At 45.5% G+C, this 13,745-nt stretch overlaps 1 protein-coding gene across 2 annotated transcripts in view; it reads right to left on the reverse strand.

Annotated features, from left to right (window-relative positions):
* Window positions 1-13,745, reverse strand: part of DLG2 (discs large MAGUK scaffold protein 2) — a 2,211,856-nt gene that overhangs the window by 1,690,529 nt on the left and 507,582 nt on the right. For both annotated transcript variants that reach the window (XM_040339977.1, XM_040339976.1), the window contains exon 4: window positions 6,652-6,744. In XM_040339977.1, the coding sequence (XP_040195911.1) occupies window positions 6,652-6,744 (93 nt within the window). The remainder of the gene's footprint in view (window positions 1-6,651; window positions 6,745-13,745) is intronic.

Genomic DNA, 13,745 nt, shown 5'->3' on the forward strand with positions numbered 1-13,745 from the left:
AATGTAGTGTATCCATGGTTCCAAACCCTCTGAAATCTTGAAGAGATGTCTTCAAAATACTAATCATCTTCTCATTAAAGCAGAAGTAAACCCATCGATTTAACAGTTTCATGTGTCGGGAATGTAACTGTCACATTGGTTGTGCTCTCCATCCAATGGCTGGTGTCATAACTGATCACATGTGCAGCACCATGGCAGATGAAGATTAAACAGAGGCCAAGATGGCATCTACCCTGGCTGAAAACGATAGGAGGGTTTACTTCCTCTGTAAGCATTGTACATAAGAGCTTCTCTTTCATCACTGCTAAATCCACCACTGGATTCTTCGAAGCGGTCGCAATAGCATTTTTGGCCACTAGGAACATAAAGTAAATCAAGGTTTGAATATGTTTGGGGACCTATTCAATGGGTTCATGAAATAAAGCAACCTTGGAATTTTAATGACGTTTATCATGGTCACTGGGTGAATCAAGGCATGGACGTTTAAACTTGGAAAACATCCACCACATGTGATACATTGTTCCCATCTGCCCACACCCCGGAAACAGAGCGAGGAGAAACCAGGAGGAGGAATCATTCGAGGAGCAGTGTTAATTTTGGTGTCAAATTTCAGTTTAGTTTTAGCTTCGGTTGCTACACGATTCCAGCGCCTATTCCCGCAACGCTTCTCTCCCACAGGCACTTCACACTGCCCTCTGCGAACCGCTTCGGGTGTCAATACAATGTTAAAGCGGGGGTTCACCCTAAAAATAATTTTCTAACATTACATTGAGCTCACTCTCGACATTGACAGTATGCCGATTTTTTTTATTTTTTTTGCTGTACATACCTCGTATAGTTATTTTCTTACCCGGCTTCCGGGTAGTGCCTCCCGCAGGAGTGGGTGTTCCTATGCAGCAGTTAGTGATTGACTTGATGACAAAAACTACCCCTCGTCGCATAAGGAGCGTCAAGAGTTGCCAAAAGAAGACGAACGTCGAGTCGGCGCTATACGGCGCCTGCGCCCCGACGTTCGGCTTCTTTCGGCAACTCGTGACGCTCCTTATGTGACGGGGGGGGTAGTTTTTGTCATCACGTCAGTCACTAACTGCTGCATAGGAACGCCCACTCCTGCGGGAGGCACTACCCGGAAGCCGGGTAAGAAAATAGCTATACGAGGTATGTACAGCAAAAAAAATAAAAATTAAAATCGGCATACTGTCAATGTCGAGAGTGAGTTCAATGTAATGTTAGAAAATTGTTTTTAGGGTGAACCCCCGCTTTAATGACACCCCCAGATTGGGTCACAGATTGCAGTGCAAACTGTAGATTCGGGTCGCATGAGTGAGAACAACCATGCGATCCAATTCCAGTGCAGGAAAAAAAAAGTCCCTGCACCTTTTTTGTGCGAATCCAACGTGAGTTCAGCTATACAAACTGTATGCCTAAACTCACACTGCACAGACATCGCATGTGGTTGACATTGCAGTGCGGGTGTGAATCACATGCGATGTCTGACATTTTAGTTTTAGTATTCTGCAATTGTTTTCATTTTATTCGTATTTGGTCGACTGAAATCTGCAGTACATTTTAATTTACTAAATTGTAATGCATTATTTAGGCATTTTGCTAGATTCTCAAACTTCATTATATACGCTTGAAGTAAAAAAAAATCTAATATCACGTTATTATTTATGGTAATAAAGTTTCAACAAACTACACAGACACTCTGGACGGTTGTCTGAGGAGACCTGTAATGCACATAGTGCTCTGGATGGTCGGAAGGCCTGTAATGCACACAGTGCTCTGAACAGTGGTCTGAGGAGGCCTGTAATGCACACAGTGCTCTGAACAGTGGTCTGAGGAGGCATGTAATGCACACAGTGCTCTGAACAGTGGTCTGAGGAGGCATGTAATGCACACAGTGCTCTGAACAGTGGTCTGAGGAGGCATGTAATGCACACTGTGCTCTGGAAAGTGGTCTAAAGAGGCCTGCAATGCACACAGTGCTCTGGACGGTCAGGAGGCCTGTAATGCACATAGTGGTCTGGACAGTGGTCTGAGGAGGCATGTAATGCACACAGTGCTCTGGACAGTGGTCTGAGGAGGCATGTAATGCACACAGTGCTCTGGACAGTGGTCTAAAGAGGCCTGCAATGCACACAGTGCTCTGGACGGTCAGGAGGCCTGTAATGCACATAGTGGTCTGGACAGTGGTCTGAGGAGGCCTGTAATGCACACAGTGCTCTGGACGGTCGGGAGCCATGTAATGTACACAGTGCTCTGGACAGTGGTGTGGGGAGGCCTGTAATGCACACAGTGTTCTGGATGGTCAGGATTTATGCCCCAGTGTTTGCATCAGTGGCAAGAATAATGCCTCATGAGCTGAATAAAAGCAATAAAAGGGCTGCATCTGTCCCCAGGGCCTCAGTTTGGAGACAATCAATAGTAGCATCAACTTCTCTGACTCTACCCCCACTCCCCACAAGCATCGTAATGGCCAAAGCACTGGTTTCATTGGTTTGTTGTCAGCAAGTGTGGAGTTCCAAGTTGGGAACCTTCAGGCTTTTTTTTTATCATGTGCCAGGTGACAAGCTAAGACATTTACAGTTTATGATAATACTTTTTGACACTTAAACTGGAACTCAAAAACGTGAATTGGCTTTGTTAATTGGAAATGTTACATATGCCTAAGCTGTATCCTGAAAACAGGCCTTTTTTTTTTGTAGCACTACCCCTGGAGGAGCTGCTGAGTAATTTTGGGTGGCACGTTACCTCTATCTTCTCGCTGCCCAGGGTGAAAAGAGAGTCCAAAGAATTTTATTGTCCACACTAAGGATGAGCTCTGGTGTGTTTGCATGGAACACGTGCAGAGCCCGCCAGGAAGTGTGCACGGCGCTGTGCTAATCACAGCCAGGGAGACATTGTCCCGATGCTCAACTGCAGGGATCGTGAAATGTCTCCCTGGCTGTTTTTAGTGCAGCGCTGTGCACACTTCCTGGCGGGCTCTGCAAGTGTTCAATGCGAACACGCCAGAGCTCATCCTTAGTCCACACTATGCACTTCTTTTTCTGGGATTTATTTGCAAAACTTTAGTAGAAAATAAGTAAAGGGATGGAAAGGGTTGGTAGGTTCAGGTGCATAATCACAAATAGGAAACCCTCCTGCTTCCAGCAAACAGTTCTCATCGCCACTCTAGCCAGAGTGGGTATTGCTCACCTGGATTGGTCCCTCTCACTGGCCTAGCAGCCGGGATGGCACACAAAATAAAGTACAGTCTCTGCCACAGACCATCCTTTATGAGGAGACACTGTTGGTCCAGGATTCAGCACCCGGATCTCTCCAGCTTAACTTTTGTAGAACTTTAGTCCCGACAGGCGACACCGTCAAGCCTCTCAGTGTATGGTGCATCCTTCGATGAAGTTTCCAGGCCTACTCCCAAGGTACCAGCCTCTTGCATGGCCCTCTCCAGGATAGGTCCTCCCCTGGCTTCCTTCATCAAGTGGCCTCCTCCCGCAGGACAGACAGCACAGGCTCACCTCTTGAAAAAACAGGCCCCAGTCTGACTACTGGGCCTACTAGGCGAAGCCGCGACCCCGGAACAACGTGGTCCCGAAGTCAGGATTCAGGACATGCACCTCAGGCCAGGCAGGCCATGAGGTGCGAACGGACCCCCAATGGCGTCTGTCCCTTAAGTACCCCTCCCCAGCATGCACAGTGGGGCGACCACTCCCATTGGTTCGCTGCCGAGGGGAACACCCAATACACCCTGACCTTGCTGCTGCCACCCTTGGCCTGGGGTGGTAATAACCACCCCAGGCGAGCAACGGTGGAACCCTCAGCACAGCCATGGCTGGAACAGAGGATAAATTTGCCATTAATCATACTAGTCTGAGCCAAATAACAGCTCAGACCCCCACTAAATTTAAAGCAGCGCCTGTTCAACAGGAGCAGGGCGCTACATTTTGAACATCTGAAAATTAGCAGTGACCTTTCTGACATGTGAGTGTGCCTAGGCACTCCTGTTCTGTAGCCTCATAGCTGTATTTCTGCAGTGTGAGATCATCTAAGGTTCTGCTCCCCTAATCTCATGGGATTTAGAGTGAGATTTGGTAATGTTACTACTGTGCTTGCTACTGTTCTTGCCGGAGAGGAAGCTGTACCTGGGGACCTCCAGTGCAAGAATCTCCCTGCTACTGCTTCATTCATTCTGTAGATTATATTATGTTTGAATTAGTATATTATACTTGAATTATTAAGCGTTGTACAGTATAACTTTCTCAGAATAGGTTTTTATTAATTATGGAGAAGGGGTGGGGATAAATATGTTTGTACTGCTTCCCACTCCTTTTTAGATATGTAAGCTAAATTATTTTTTATGTTTTTTGTCTTCTCTTGCAACTAGATGTTTTGTGATTGTCTACTACTGAATGATTACTATTTTTATGTTTTTTTTTACATATTCGAAATAAACTAAAACTAAGATTTGTGCTTCCTCCACCTCTCCTGCTGCTTCATTATCATCACTCCTCCAGTCATCAGATCACCAGTCATCAAGGGGCAACTAAGACATGAGGAAGCAGAGCCACATTCCTTTACCAGAATGGACACCTCCACAAAGAGACAGTGCAGACCAAGCTATGGTAAGTCAGTGGGGAAAGGATCAGCTGCAGCGAGCAGAGGTATCACTAGGGTTGGTCAGGGCCGTCTTAATAGCATCATGGGCCCCTGGGCAAAGTAATGCACTGGGGCCCCACCCGCTTGCCCCGATTTACACAACCACTTTCAAGAAATAAAGTATAAATAGTTTATAGCATTAAAGGGGTTGTAAAGGAAAAAAATATTTCCCCCAAATAGCTTCCTTTACCTTAGTGCAGTCCTCCTTCACTTACCTCATCCTTTGATTTTTCTTTTAAATGTCCTTATTTCTTCTGAGAAATCCTCACTTCCTGTTCTTCTGTCTGTAACTACACACCGTAATGCGAGGCTTTCTCCCTGGTGTGGACAAAGCCTCTCCAGGGGGCGAGCAGGAGAGTCAGGACGCTCTCTACTTTGCAGATAGAGAAAGGAGCTGTGTGTTAGTGGGCATCCTGACACTCCTGCTTGCCCCCTCCCCCCTCAAGAGGCTTTGTCCACACCAGGGAGAACGCCTCGCATTACGGTGTGGAGTTACAGACAGAAGAACAGGAAGTGAGGATTTCTCAGAAGAAATAAGGACATTTAAAAGCAAAATGGAAAGGATGAGGTAAGTGAAGGAGGACTGCACTAAGGTAAAGGAAGCTATTTAGGGAATTTTTTTTTTTCCTTTACAACCCCTTTAAACATATATTCATTAGTACTTTCAATAAAATCGATTTTACAAAAGGAAAACGTTCCATAAATCAAAGACTAGTCAACACAAACGGCACAGTACATTGGGGGGGGGGATGCAGAAGGGCACAGCACAGGGGGGAAATGCAGAAGGGCACAGCACAGGGGGGAAATGCAGAAGGGCACAGCACAGGGGGGAAATGCAGAAGGGCACAGCACAGGGGGGAAATGCAGAAGGGCACAGCACAGGGGGGAAATGCAGAAGGGCACAGCACAGGGGGAAAATGCAGAATGGCACAGCACAGGGGGGAGATGCAGAAGGGCACAGCACAGGGGGGAGATGCAGAAGGGCACAGCACAGGGGGAAGATGCAGAAGGGCACAGCACAGGGGGAGATGCAGAAGGGCACAGCACAGGGGGGAGATGGAGAAGGGCACAGCACAGGGGGGAGATGCAGAAGGGCACAGCACAGGGGGAAATGCAGAAGGGCACAGTACAGGGGGAAATGCAAAGGGGCACAGTACAGGGGGAAATGTAGAAGGGCACAGTACAGGGGGAGTCAGGAGTGCACAACACTAGGATCAGGAGGGCACAGTATAGGTTCTGGGACGCTTTCCGGGACACAACCATATCGGAACAGTTTAGTAAAAAACATGACTGTAATGCAAGATTATTGTGGGGCCCCCCATGTACCTGGGGCCCCTGGGCAGTGCCCAGGAGTGCCCTTGCATAAAGATGGCCCTGGGGTTTGTGTCACCTGGTGCGGTAAAACACGGTGCAGTCCCCCTCTCATCGGGCTCTATCCCATCTAAACTGTCAAAATCGGGGCTCTCTCTGCTCTTGCCTTCCACACCGCACCCCAGCACCCCCATAGCAAAGCCACTGGCAGGGAGACCGCAGGCAAAACTGATAACTAGTCTAGGCTAGACTAGGTTCTCCTTAGGCAATGCATTTTTCTTATAACTGCTGTGAATCTTGACAGATTTGCCTTACCCTAAGATTTTAGTGTATTTTTGAACTGTAGATTTGTGTCAAAACCTGGACCTTGCAGCTGAAGATTTCTGGATTGGGAAGAGAAGCGCAAAGCACTTCATTACAGTCAGCTCACCCGGACCGCAGATTTCGCAATCCCAATGCTCTTCTTTAACTCACTAAACATGCTAAAACATAAATTATTGAAAAAGCAATGCCTAGGTACATCTCCCTCCCTGCTACTTTCAGCATTATACATAATTGCTACAAAGTAAAAGGTTAACTTTAAAAGCACCAAAAAGAAAATTAGGAAACACACAAAAACATTGGCACAAAGGTCCTCAGGTGATCCCATAAGCAGCTCGCTAGGAATAAAAGCTTTTACAGTACCGGTCTCTTTGCAGCAGTGGAGTCAGATGCATTATTCTCTGTATTTGGATCTTCACTCGTTGTGTATTCATTGGAGCTATTGAGAGCTTCCAGCTAAAAAGAGAACAGAAATAATAAAACGGAATATTAATAAAATAAATTAGTTGAGCCCTGTTTGCATTCAAACTAAAAGCAAAACATATCCCCTATGTCTTGTCAGAACAGAAACTTAGTGTGCGATTGGATAATTTGTCACATTGTGTATTTATTACCATTCACAGAGCTAAGTGTTCCTGAAATGAAAGAAAAATTATAAATGGTTTTCAATTTTTTTTTACAAATAAAAAAAAGTGTGGCGTGCATTTGTATTCAGCCCCCTTACTCTGATACCCCTAACTAAAATGTAGTAGAGCCAACTGTCTTCAGAAGTCACCTAATTAGTAAATAGAGTCCACCTGTGTGTAATGTAATCTCCGTATAAATACAGCTGTTCTGTAAAGCCCTCCGAGGTTTGTTAGAGAACCTTGGTGAACAAACAGCATCATGAAGGCCAAGGAACACACCAGACAGGTCAGGGATAAAGTTGTGGAGAAGTTTATCGCAGGGTTAGGTTATAAAAAAAAATATACAAAGCTTTGAACATCTCACAGAGCACTGTTTGAACCATCATCCCAAAATGGAAAGAGTATAGCACAACTGCAAACCTACCAAGACATGGCCGTCCACCTAAACTGTCAGGCCGGGCAAGGAGAGCATTAATTAGAGAAGTAGACAAGAGGCCCATGGTAACTCTGGAGGAGCTGCAGAGATCCACAGCTTAGGTGGGAGAATCTGTCCACAGGACAACTATTAGTCGTGCACTCCACAAATCTGCTCTTTATGGAAGAGGGGCAAGAAGAAAGACATTGTTGAAAGAAAGCCATAAGAAGTTCTGTCTGCAGTTTGCGAGAAGCCATGTGAGGGACACAGCAAACATGAAGGTGCTCTGGTCAGATGAGATCAAAATTGAACTTTTTGGCCTAAAAGCAAAACACAATGGGGCAGATCCACAGTGAGAGTACGCCGGAGTATCTACTGATACGCCAGTGTACTTTCAAATTTCCAGCGTCGTATCTTTAGTTTGAATCCTCAAACCAAGATACGACGGCATCTGGGTTCGATCCGACAGGCGTACGGCTTCGTACGCCTTCGGATCATAGATGCAATACTTCGGCGTCCGCTGGGTGGAGTTTGCGTCGTTTTCCACCTCGGGTATGCTAATTAGCTATTTCCGACGATCCACGAACGTACGTGGGGCCGTCGCATTCTCTTACGTCGTCTCTAGCCGGCTTTTTCCGGCGTATTGTTAAAGCTGCTATTTTGCGGCGTATAGATAGACTTGCCATATTAAGTATGGCCGTCGTTCCCGCGTCGAAATTTGAAATAGTTTTTTTTTTTTTGCGTAAGTCGTCCGTGAATAGGGATGGACGTAATTCACGTCTAAGTTAAAAAAAAATGATGTCGTTGCGACGTCATTTAGCGCAATGCAATGGAAATTTAGAAACGGAGCGTGTGCAGTTCATTCGACACAGGGACGCGCTTCATTTAAATGAATCACGCCCCCTACCCGCCGATTTGAATTACGCGCCGAGAGATACACTACGACGCCGTAACTTACGGCGCAAATTCTTTGTGGATTCAAAGAATTAAAAAGTAAGTTACAGCGGCGTAGCATATCTCTGATACGCTGCGCCTATCTCTGATACGCTGCGCCTATCTAAATGTATGTGAATCTGGCCCAATGTGTGGCGGAAAACTAACACTGCACATCACCCTGAATACACCATCCCCACCGAGTAACATGGTGGTGGCAACATCATGTTGTGGGGATTCTTTTCTTCATCAGGGACAGGGAAGCTGGTTAGAGTTGATGGGAAGATGGATGGAGCCAAATACTGGGCAAACTTAAAAAAAAATCAGTTAGAGTCTGTAAAAGACTTGAGACTGGGGAGGAGGTTCACCTTCCAGCAGGACAATGACCCAAAACATACAGCCAGAGCTACAATAGAATGGTTTAGATCAAAACATATTCATGTGTAGCACCCTCTACCGTAGGTAGGTGCTAGCATAGGATTTTTGCTAGGGAAACTGTCAGTGCAGGTATATTTAGGCAGGCCTATTCTTCAGGCTAGGCCTTCTTGTTTTTATCTGGTGGCAGGGAGTGGTTAGTGTAGCAGTGGGTGTGACCACCTGTGCTCTAGTTCTAAGGCACCTACCCTGCTTCCATGAAGATTGTTCTGGAAGATGGGCAGGGCCTAGGACTGGAGTGGCAGGCAGTTTATGTGAGGAGCCCTGACCAATCCCCACTTGGTATTGGCAGGGGGCAGGCCTCCCATATATGCTGAGGTCACATGCCACTGGGGAGGAGTTGTCGGCCGGGAGAAGTGGAGAATGGAGTAATAGACAGTAGCAGGAGGCCATCCCCATCTGGTAGGGTGCGCCGATCGCGGAGGAGCCCGGGAGAGCTGGGAGGAAGCCTCATCCTTTTACAGTCATGGATGAAGTCTTCATCTTTACATGGTCATAGATGAAGAGTCCTGGAACAGAGGGGATGGAGAAGCTGTTGGAACGTATGTTCAGTTCAAGTTCTCCATCATGGACTCGGGGCAGGAAAAGGTCGGTGAGAGGACCACAGTGGAGTTCTGGATGAGGCATGCTAGGGGAGCTGGGTGTAAGGCCAGTGGAGAGACTGTGGGGAGTGTGTCAAGTCGCTGTGGCCTGTGGGCACAGGATTTGCAGGCTGGACTAGCTAGGAGCAGCAGTCCACTAACCAGCATGTGCTACTATATTACTAGGCCGACGGGGAGAGGTACTGCAGACCTCTGGTCTAGTAACAGCATCTGATTACAGACAGCAAGCTGGAAATTATTCAGAGTGATCCACTTTTGTCATAATGAAGATGGGACGGGATCTTATAGTTTTACAGTGAAGGTTTTGTGCAGGAGGAGAGAAGTCCTGGGAGCAAGAGTCTGCAGGAGTTAATGCAGAGGAGGAGGAGCAATAGTCTGCATAGTGTTATGCAGGGGAAGAGACTGTATTGCAATCATAAAATACTAAACAAACAAAACAAAACAAAACAAAGACAAATCACAAAATGTTCTCTTATGAATGTTGGAATGAAGAAAAAAAAATCTGCCAACAAAATAGCTAAAGGCAGAGGGCCGGATTCAGCAAGAATTGACGCCGGCATATCTATTTTTACGTCGTTTGCGTAAGTCGTTCGCGAATAGGGCTGGACGTAATTTACGTTCACGTCAAAACCAATACGTCTTTGCGGCGTACTTTCGAGCAATGCACACTGGGATATGTACACGGACGGTGCATGCGCCGTTCGTAAAAAACGTCAATCACGTCGGGTCACCACCCATTTACATAAAACACGCCCCCTCATCCTCATTTGAATTAGGCGCGCTTACGCCGGCCACATTTACGCTACGCCGCCGTAACTTAGGAGGCAAGTGCTTTGTGAATACAGCACTTGCCTCTCTGATTTACGGCGGCGTAGCGTAAATACGACACGCTACGCCGCCGTAACAATGCACCCGGCTACCTGAATCTAGCCCAGAGTCTTGTTTTGGAATAAACTTTGAGATTGAAAATCCTCATTGATTGAGAAAAAGAACAATACTGTCTATGCCATAAGCAAGTATTTTCACAAATTATATTGTAGATTTATTCCTACTTCTGTTTTCTAGGTACTGGGACAGCATAGCTCCCAACTGTCCCTGATTTCGAGGGACTGTCCCTGATTTGGAGCAATGTCCCTCTGTCCCTCATTCTTCCTCATGTGTCCCTCATTTTGGTCTGATCTATATAGATGTATATAGAATACACTTTTTTAATGTATCAAAAAGTGTTTCCCAGAGCTAAACCTTTCATCTGATTTCTAAATTGCTGCATTTGTAAATTACAAAAGCCAATATATAGGAAAAGTAGAGGTAAAAAAGCACTTGTGGGTTTAACCAATCTTGTATTTTTGTACAATTCTCCTTTAAGGGGGCGTGACAGGGGTGTGTCCTATGCCTGCATACTTTTGCTGATAGGTGTCCCTCATTCCCATCTCACAAAATGGGAGGTATGGGGACAGTCTGAGGCTGGGTTCACACTACTACACTACTTTGGTCCTACTTTGCTCTGTGTTCAATGTTTCCCTATGAAAGCGTCTTGTAGCGTCCTACACAAGTCGGTCCGACTTTGAAAATTCTCCCTCTACTACTTTTGGTCCTACATTGATCCTACTTCAGGCCCATTGAATATCATTGAAGTCGGACCAAAGTAGTATCCTGTTCATGAAAGTAGGATGGATGTAGGACCAATGTAGGATAAATGTAGGACCAATGTAGCAGAGCAAAGTAGGATGAAAGTAGTGTAGTAGTGTGAACCCAGCCTGAGGCTGGGTTCACACTACTACACTACTTTGATCCTACTTTGCTCTGCTACATTGGTCCTACACTGATCCTACATTGGTCCTACATTGGTCCTACATTGATCCTACATTGGTCCTACATTGGTCCTACATCCATCCTACTTTCATGAACAGGATACTACTTTGATCCGACTTTGTGATAGTCTGACTTGTTCTTTGATCAATCAAAACAATCCCAGAGTGAGATAAATTCCTTTTACTGCTGCTGTAATCACAAGTCGGATGTCAAAAGTCGGATGGTTAGGACAAGGCTCCTACTTTGATCCTACTTTAATGATATTCAATGGGCTGATGTAGGATCAAAGTAGGACCAAAGTAGTACAGGGAGTAGTTTCAAAGTCGGACCGACTTGTGTAGGACCAGTTAAGACAGCTCTCATAGGGAAACATTGATTTTCACACGTCATGCTACATGAGCTCCCAATGTAGGACCGTTGTAGGACAAGTGTGAACCCAGCCTTAGGCTGGGTTCACACTTGTCCTACAACGGTCCTACATTGGGAGCTCATGTAGCATGACGTGTGAAAATCAATGTTTCCCTATGAGAGCTGTCTTAACTGGTCCTACACAAGTCGGTCCGACTTTGAAACTACTCCCTGTACTACTTTGGTCCTACTTTGATCCTACATCAGCCCATTGAATATCATTAAAGTAGGATCAAAGTAGGAGCCTTGTCCTAACCATCCGACTTTTGACATCCGACTTGTGATTACAGCAGCAGTAAAAGGAATTTATCTCACTCTGGGATTGTTTTGATTGGTCAAAGAACAAGTCAGACTATCACAAAGTCGGATCAAAGTAGTATCCTGTTCATGAAAGTAGGATGGATGTAGGACCAATGTAGGATCAATGTAGGACCAATGTAGGACCAATGTAGGATCAGTGTAGGACCAATGTAGCAGAGCAAAGTAGGATCAAAGTAGTGTAGTAGTGTGAACCCAGCCTCATTCCCTAAATCTTTAATTGAGAAGACCTGTCTGCTATAGGGGCAAGTGTCAACAGTTTTTTGTTTGAGAACTACCTCTTCTCCCTTCCTGTTTACACTGGTGCTTTGTGTTTACCCATGCATGTTGAACGCACATTATGATGCATTTTACTAATTGTATATTAGGACACCCATTTATTTTAAAGGACTAAAACCTGCCAAAGATGCTACATGCTCTATTTTTCTCAATGCAACATACAGATCATTCACATCTATGTGCTTTAGTGTGTTAAAATGCATGTGTGCTGTGGCACATTGGGGGTTATATATTAAAGGCAAACTACAAATGCAAAGTGCACTTGAAACTGCACTGAAAGTGCAGTCGCTGTAAATCTGAGGGGTAGATTCCTTGCATGTCCCCCTCGGATCTACAGCGACTGCACTTCCAAGTGCACTTTCAGTGCAATTTCAAGTGCACTTTGCGCTTGTAGTTTGCACTTGTAGTGCAAAGTGGATTTGCCTTTTCGTAAATAAACCCCAATGCGGCATTGCTTTGGGGTGCAATTTAAAATGGACGGCAAACAACCGCACTGCAATAACAAGGTAGACTTGTTTACACTTGCTTCTAAATGTGGCATTGGACAACATTTTCTTAAAGCTCTCTGAATGTCAAAGCTCCTATCACTAAATAAAATGGTTACCTTAGAGCAGGGGTGTCCAAACTTTTTTCAAAGTGAGCCAGATTTCATGAAGTGAAAATGCATGAGGGCCGACCATTTTGCCTGACATTCTTTGAACCATTAAAAGTCGGTCTAAGTATGTTCGTTCGAGCACTAATACACTGCCCAAGAAAAATTCTCTTTCCTTGTGTGTGGTGAAGAGATGAGCTTGGGTGTGCTATTTGGATATACCATATTTATCGGCGTATAACACGCACCTTCACTTTAAGAGGAAAGTTTCAGGAAAAAAATAAAATTTGAAATAAAGAACTGTGAAGCAAAATTCGTCTAATGAGTGCCCATCTGCAGCCTCACCATTGCCACGAATGCAGCCTCACCATTGCCACGAATGCAGCCTCACCATTACCATGAATGCAGCCTCACCATTACCATGAATGCAGCCTCACCATTGCCATGAATGCAGCCTCACCACTACCATGAATGCAGCCTCACCACTACCACGAATGCAGCCTCTCCATTACCATGAATGCAGCCTCACCATTGACATCAGTGTAGCCTGATCGATGCCCATCTGCAGCCTCGGAGGGGGCAGGGAGAGGGGCGGGATGAGTGCCAACAGATTACATACAGGAGAATCTCCTGTTTATACTGGGGCGTCTTTAATAAAGCTGTCGCCGAGTAAACAGAAGATTCTCCTGTATGTAATCTGATGGCACTCGTCCCCTCCCTGTCCTCTCTGAGGCAGCACAGATTAATACAGTATATATCTTTTGTGGCCCTATACACAAATTACCAGGGAGGCCACATTAAACCATAACGGGGGCCGCAATCGGCCCGCGGGCCGGACTTTGGACATGCCTGCCTTAGAGGGCTGTTCACACATTGGAGTAGATTTACTAAAGTTTACAAAATTTTATAAGCATCAAAGTTGGAACGGAACAGTCTCTATTATTATAATAAATCTCGTACAAGTCTCACGTCACGAAAGGAACCAATGACAGAGATTGCGTTTTTATATATGGTACTTTTTTAACTTTTGCAACATT

The sequence above is a fragment of the Rana temporaria genome, chromosome 2 (genome assembly GCF_905171775.1).
Source record: "Rana temporaria chromosome 2, aRanTem1.1, whole genome shotgun sequence".
Classification (NCBI taxonomy): domain Eukaryota; kingdom Metazoa; phylum Chordata; class Amphibia; order Anura; family Ranidae; genus Rana; species Rana temporaria.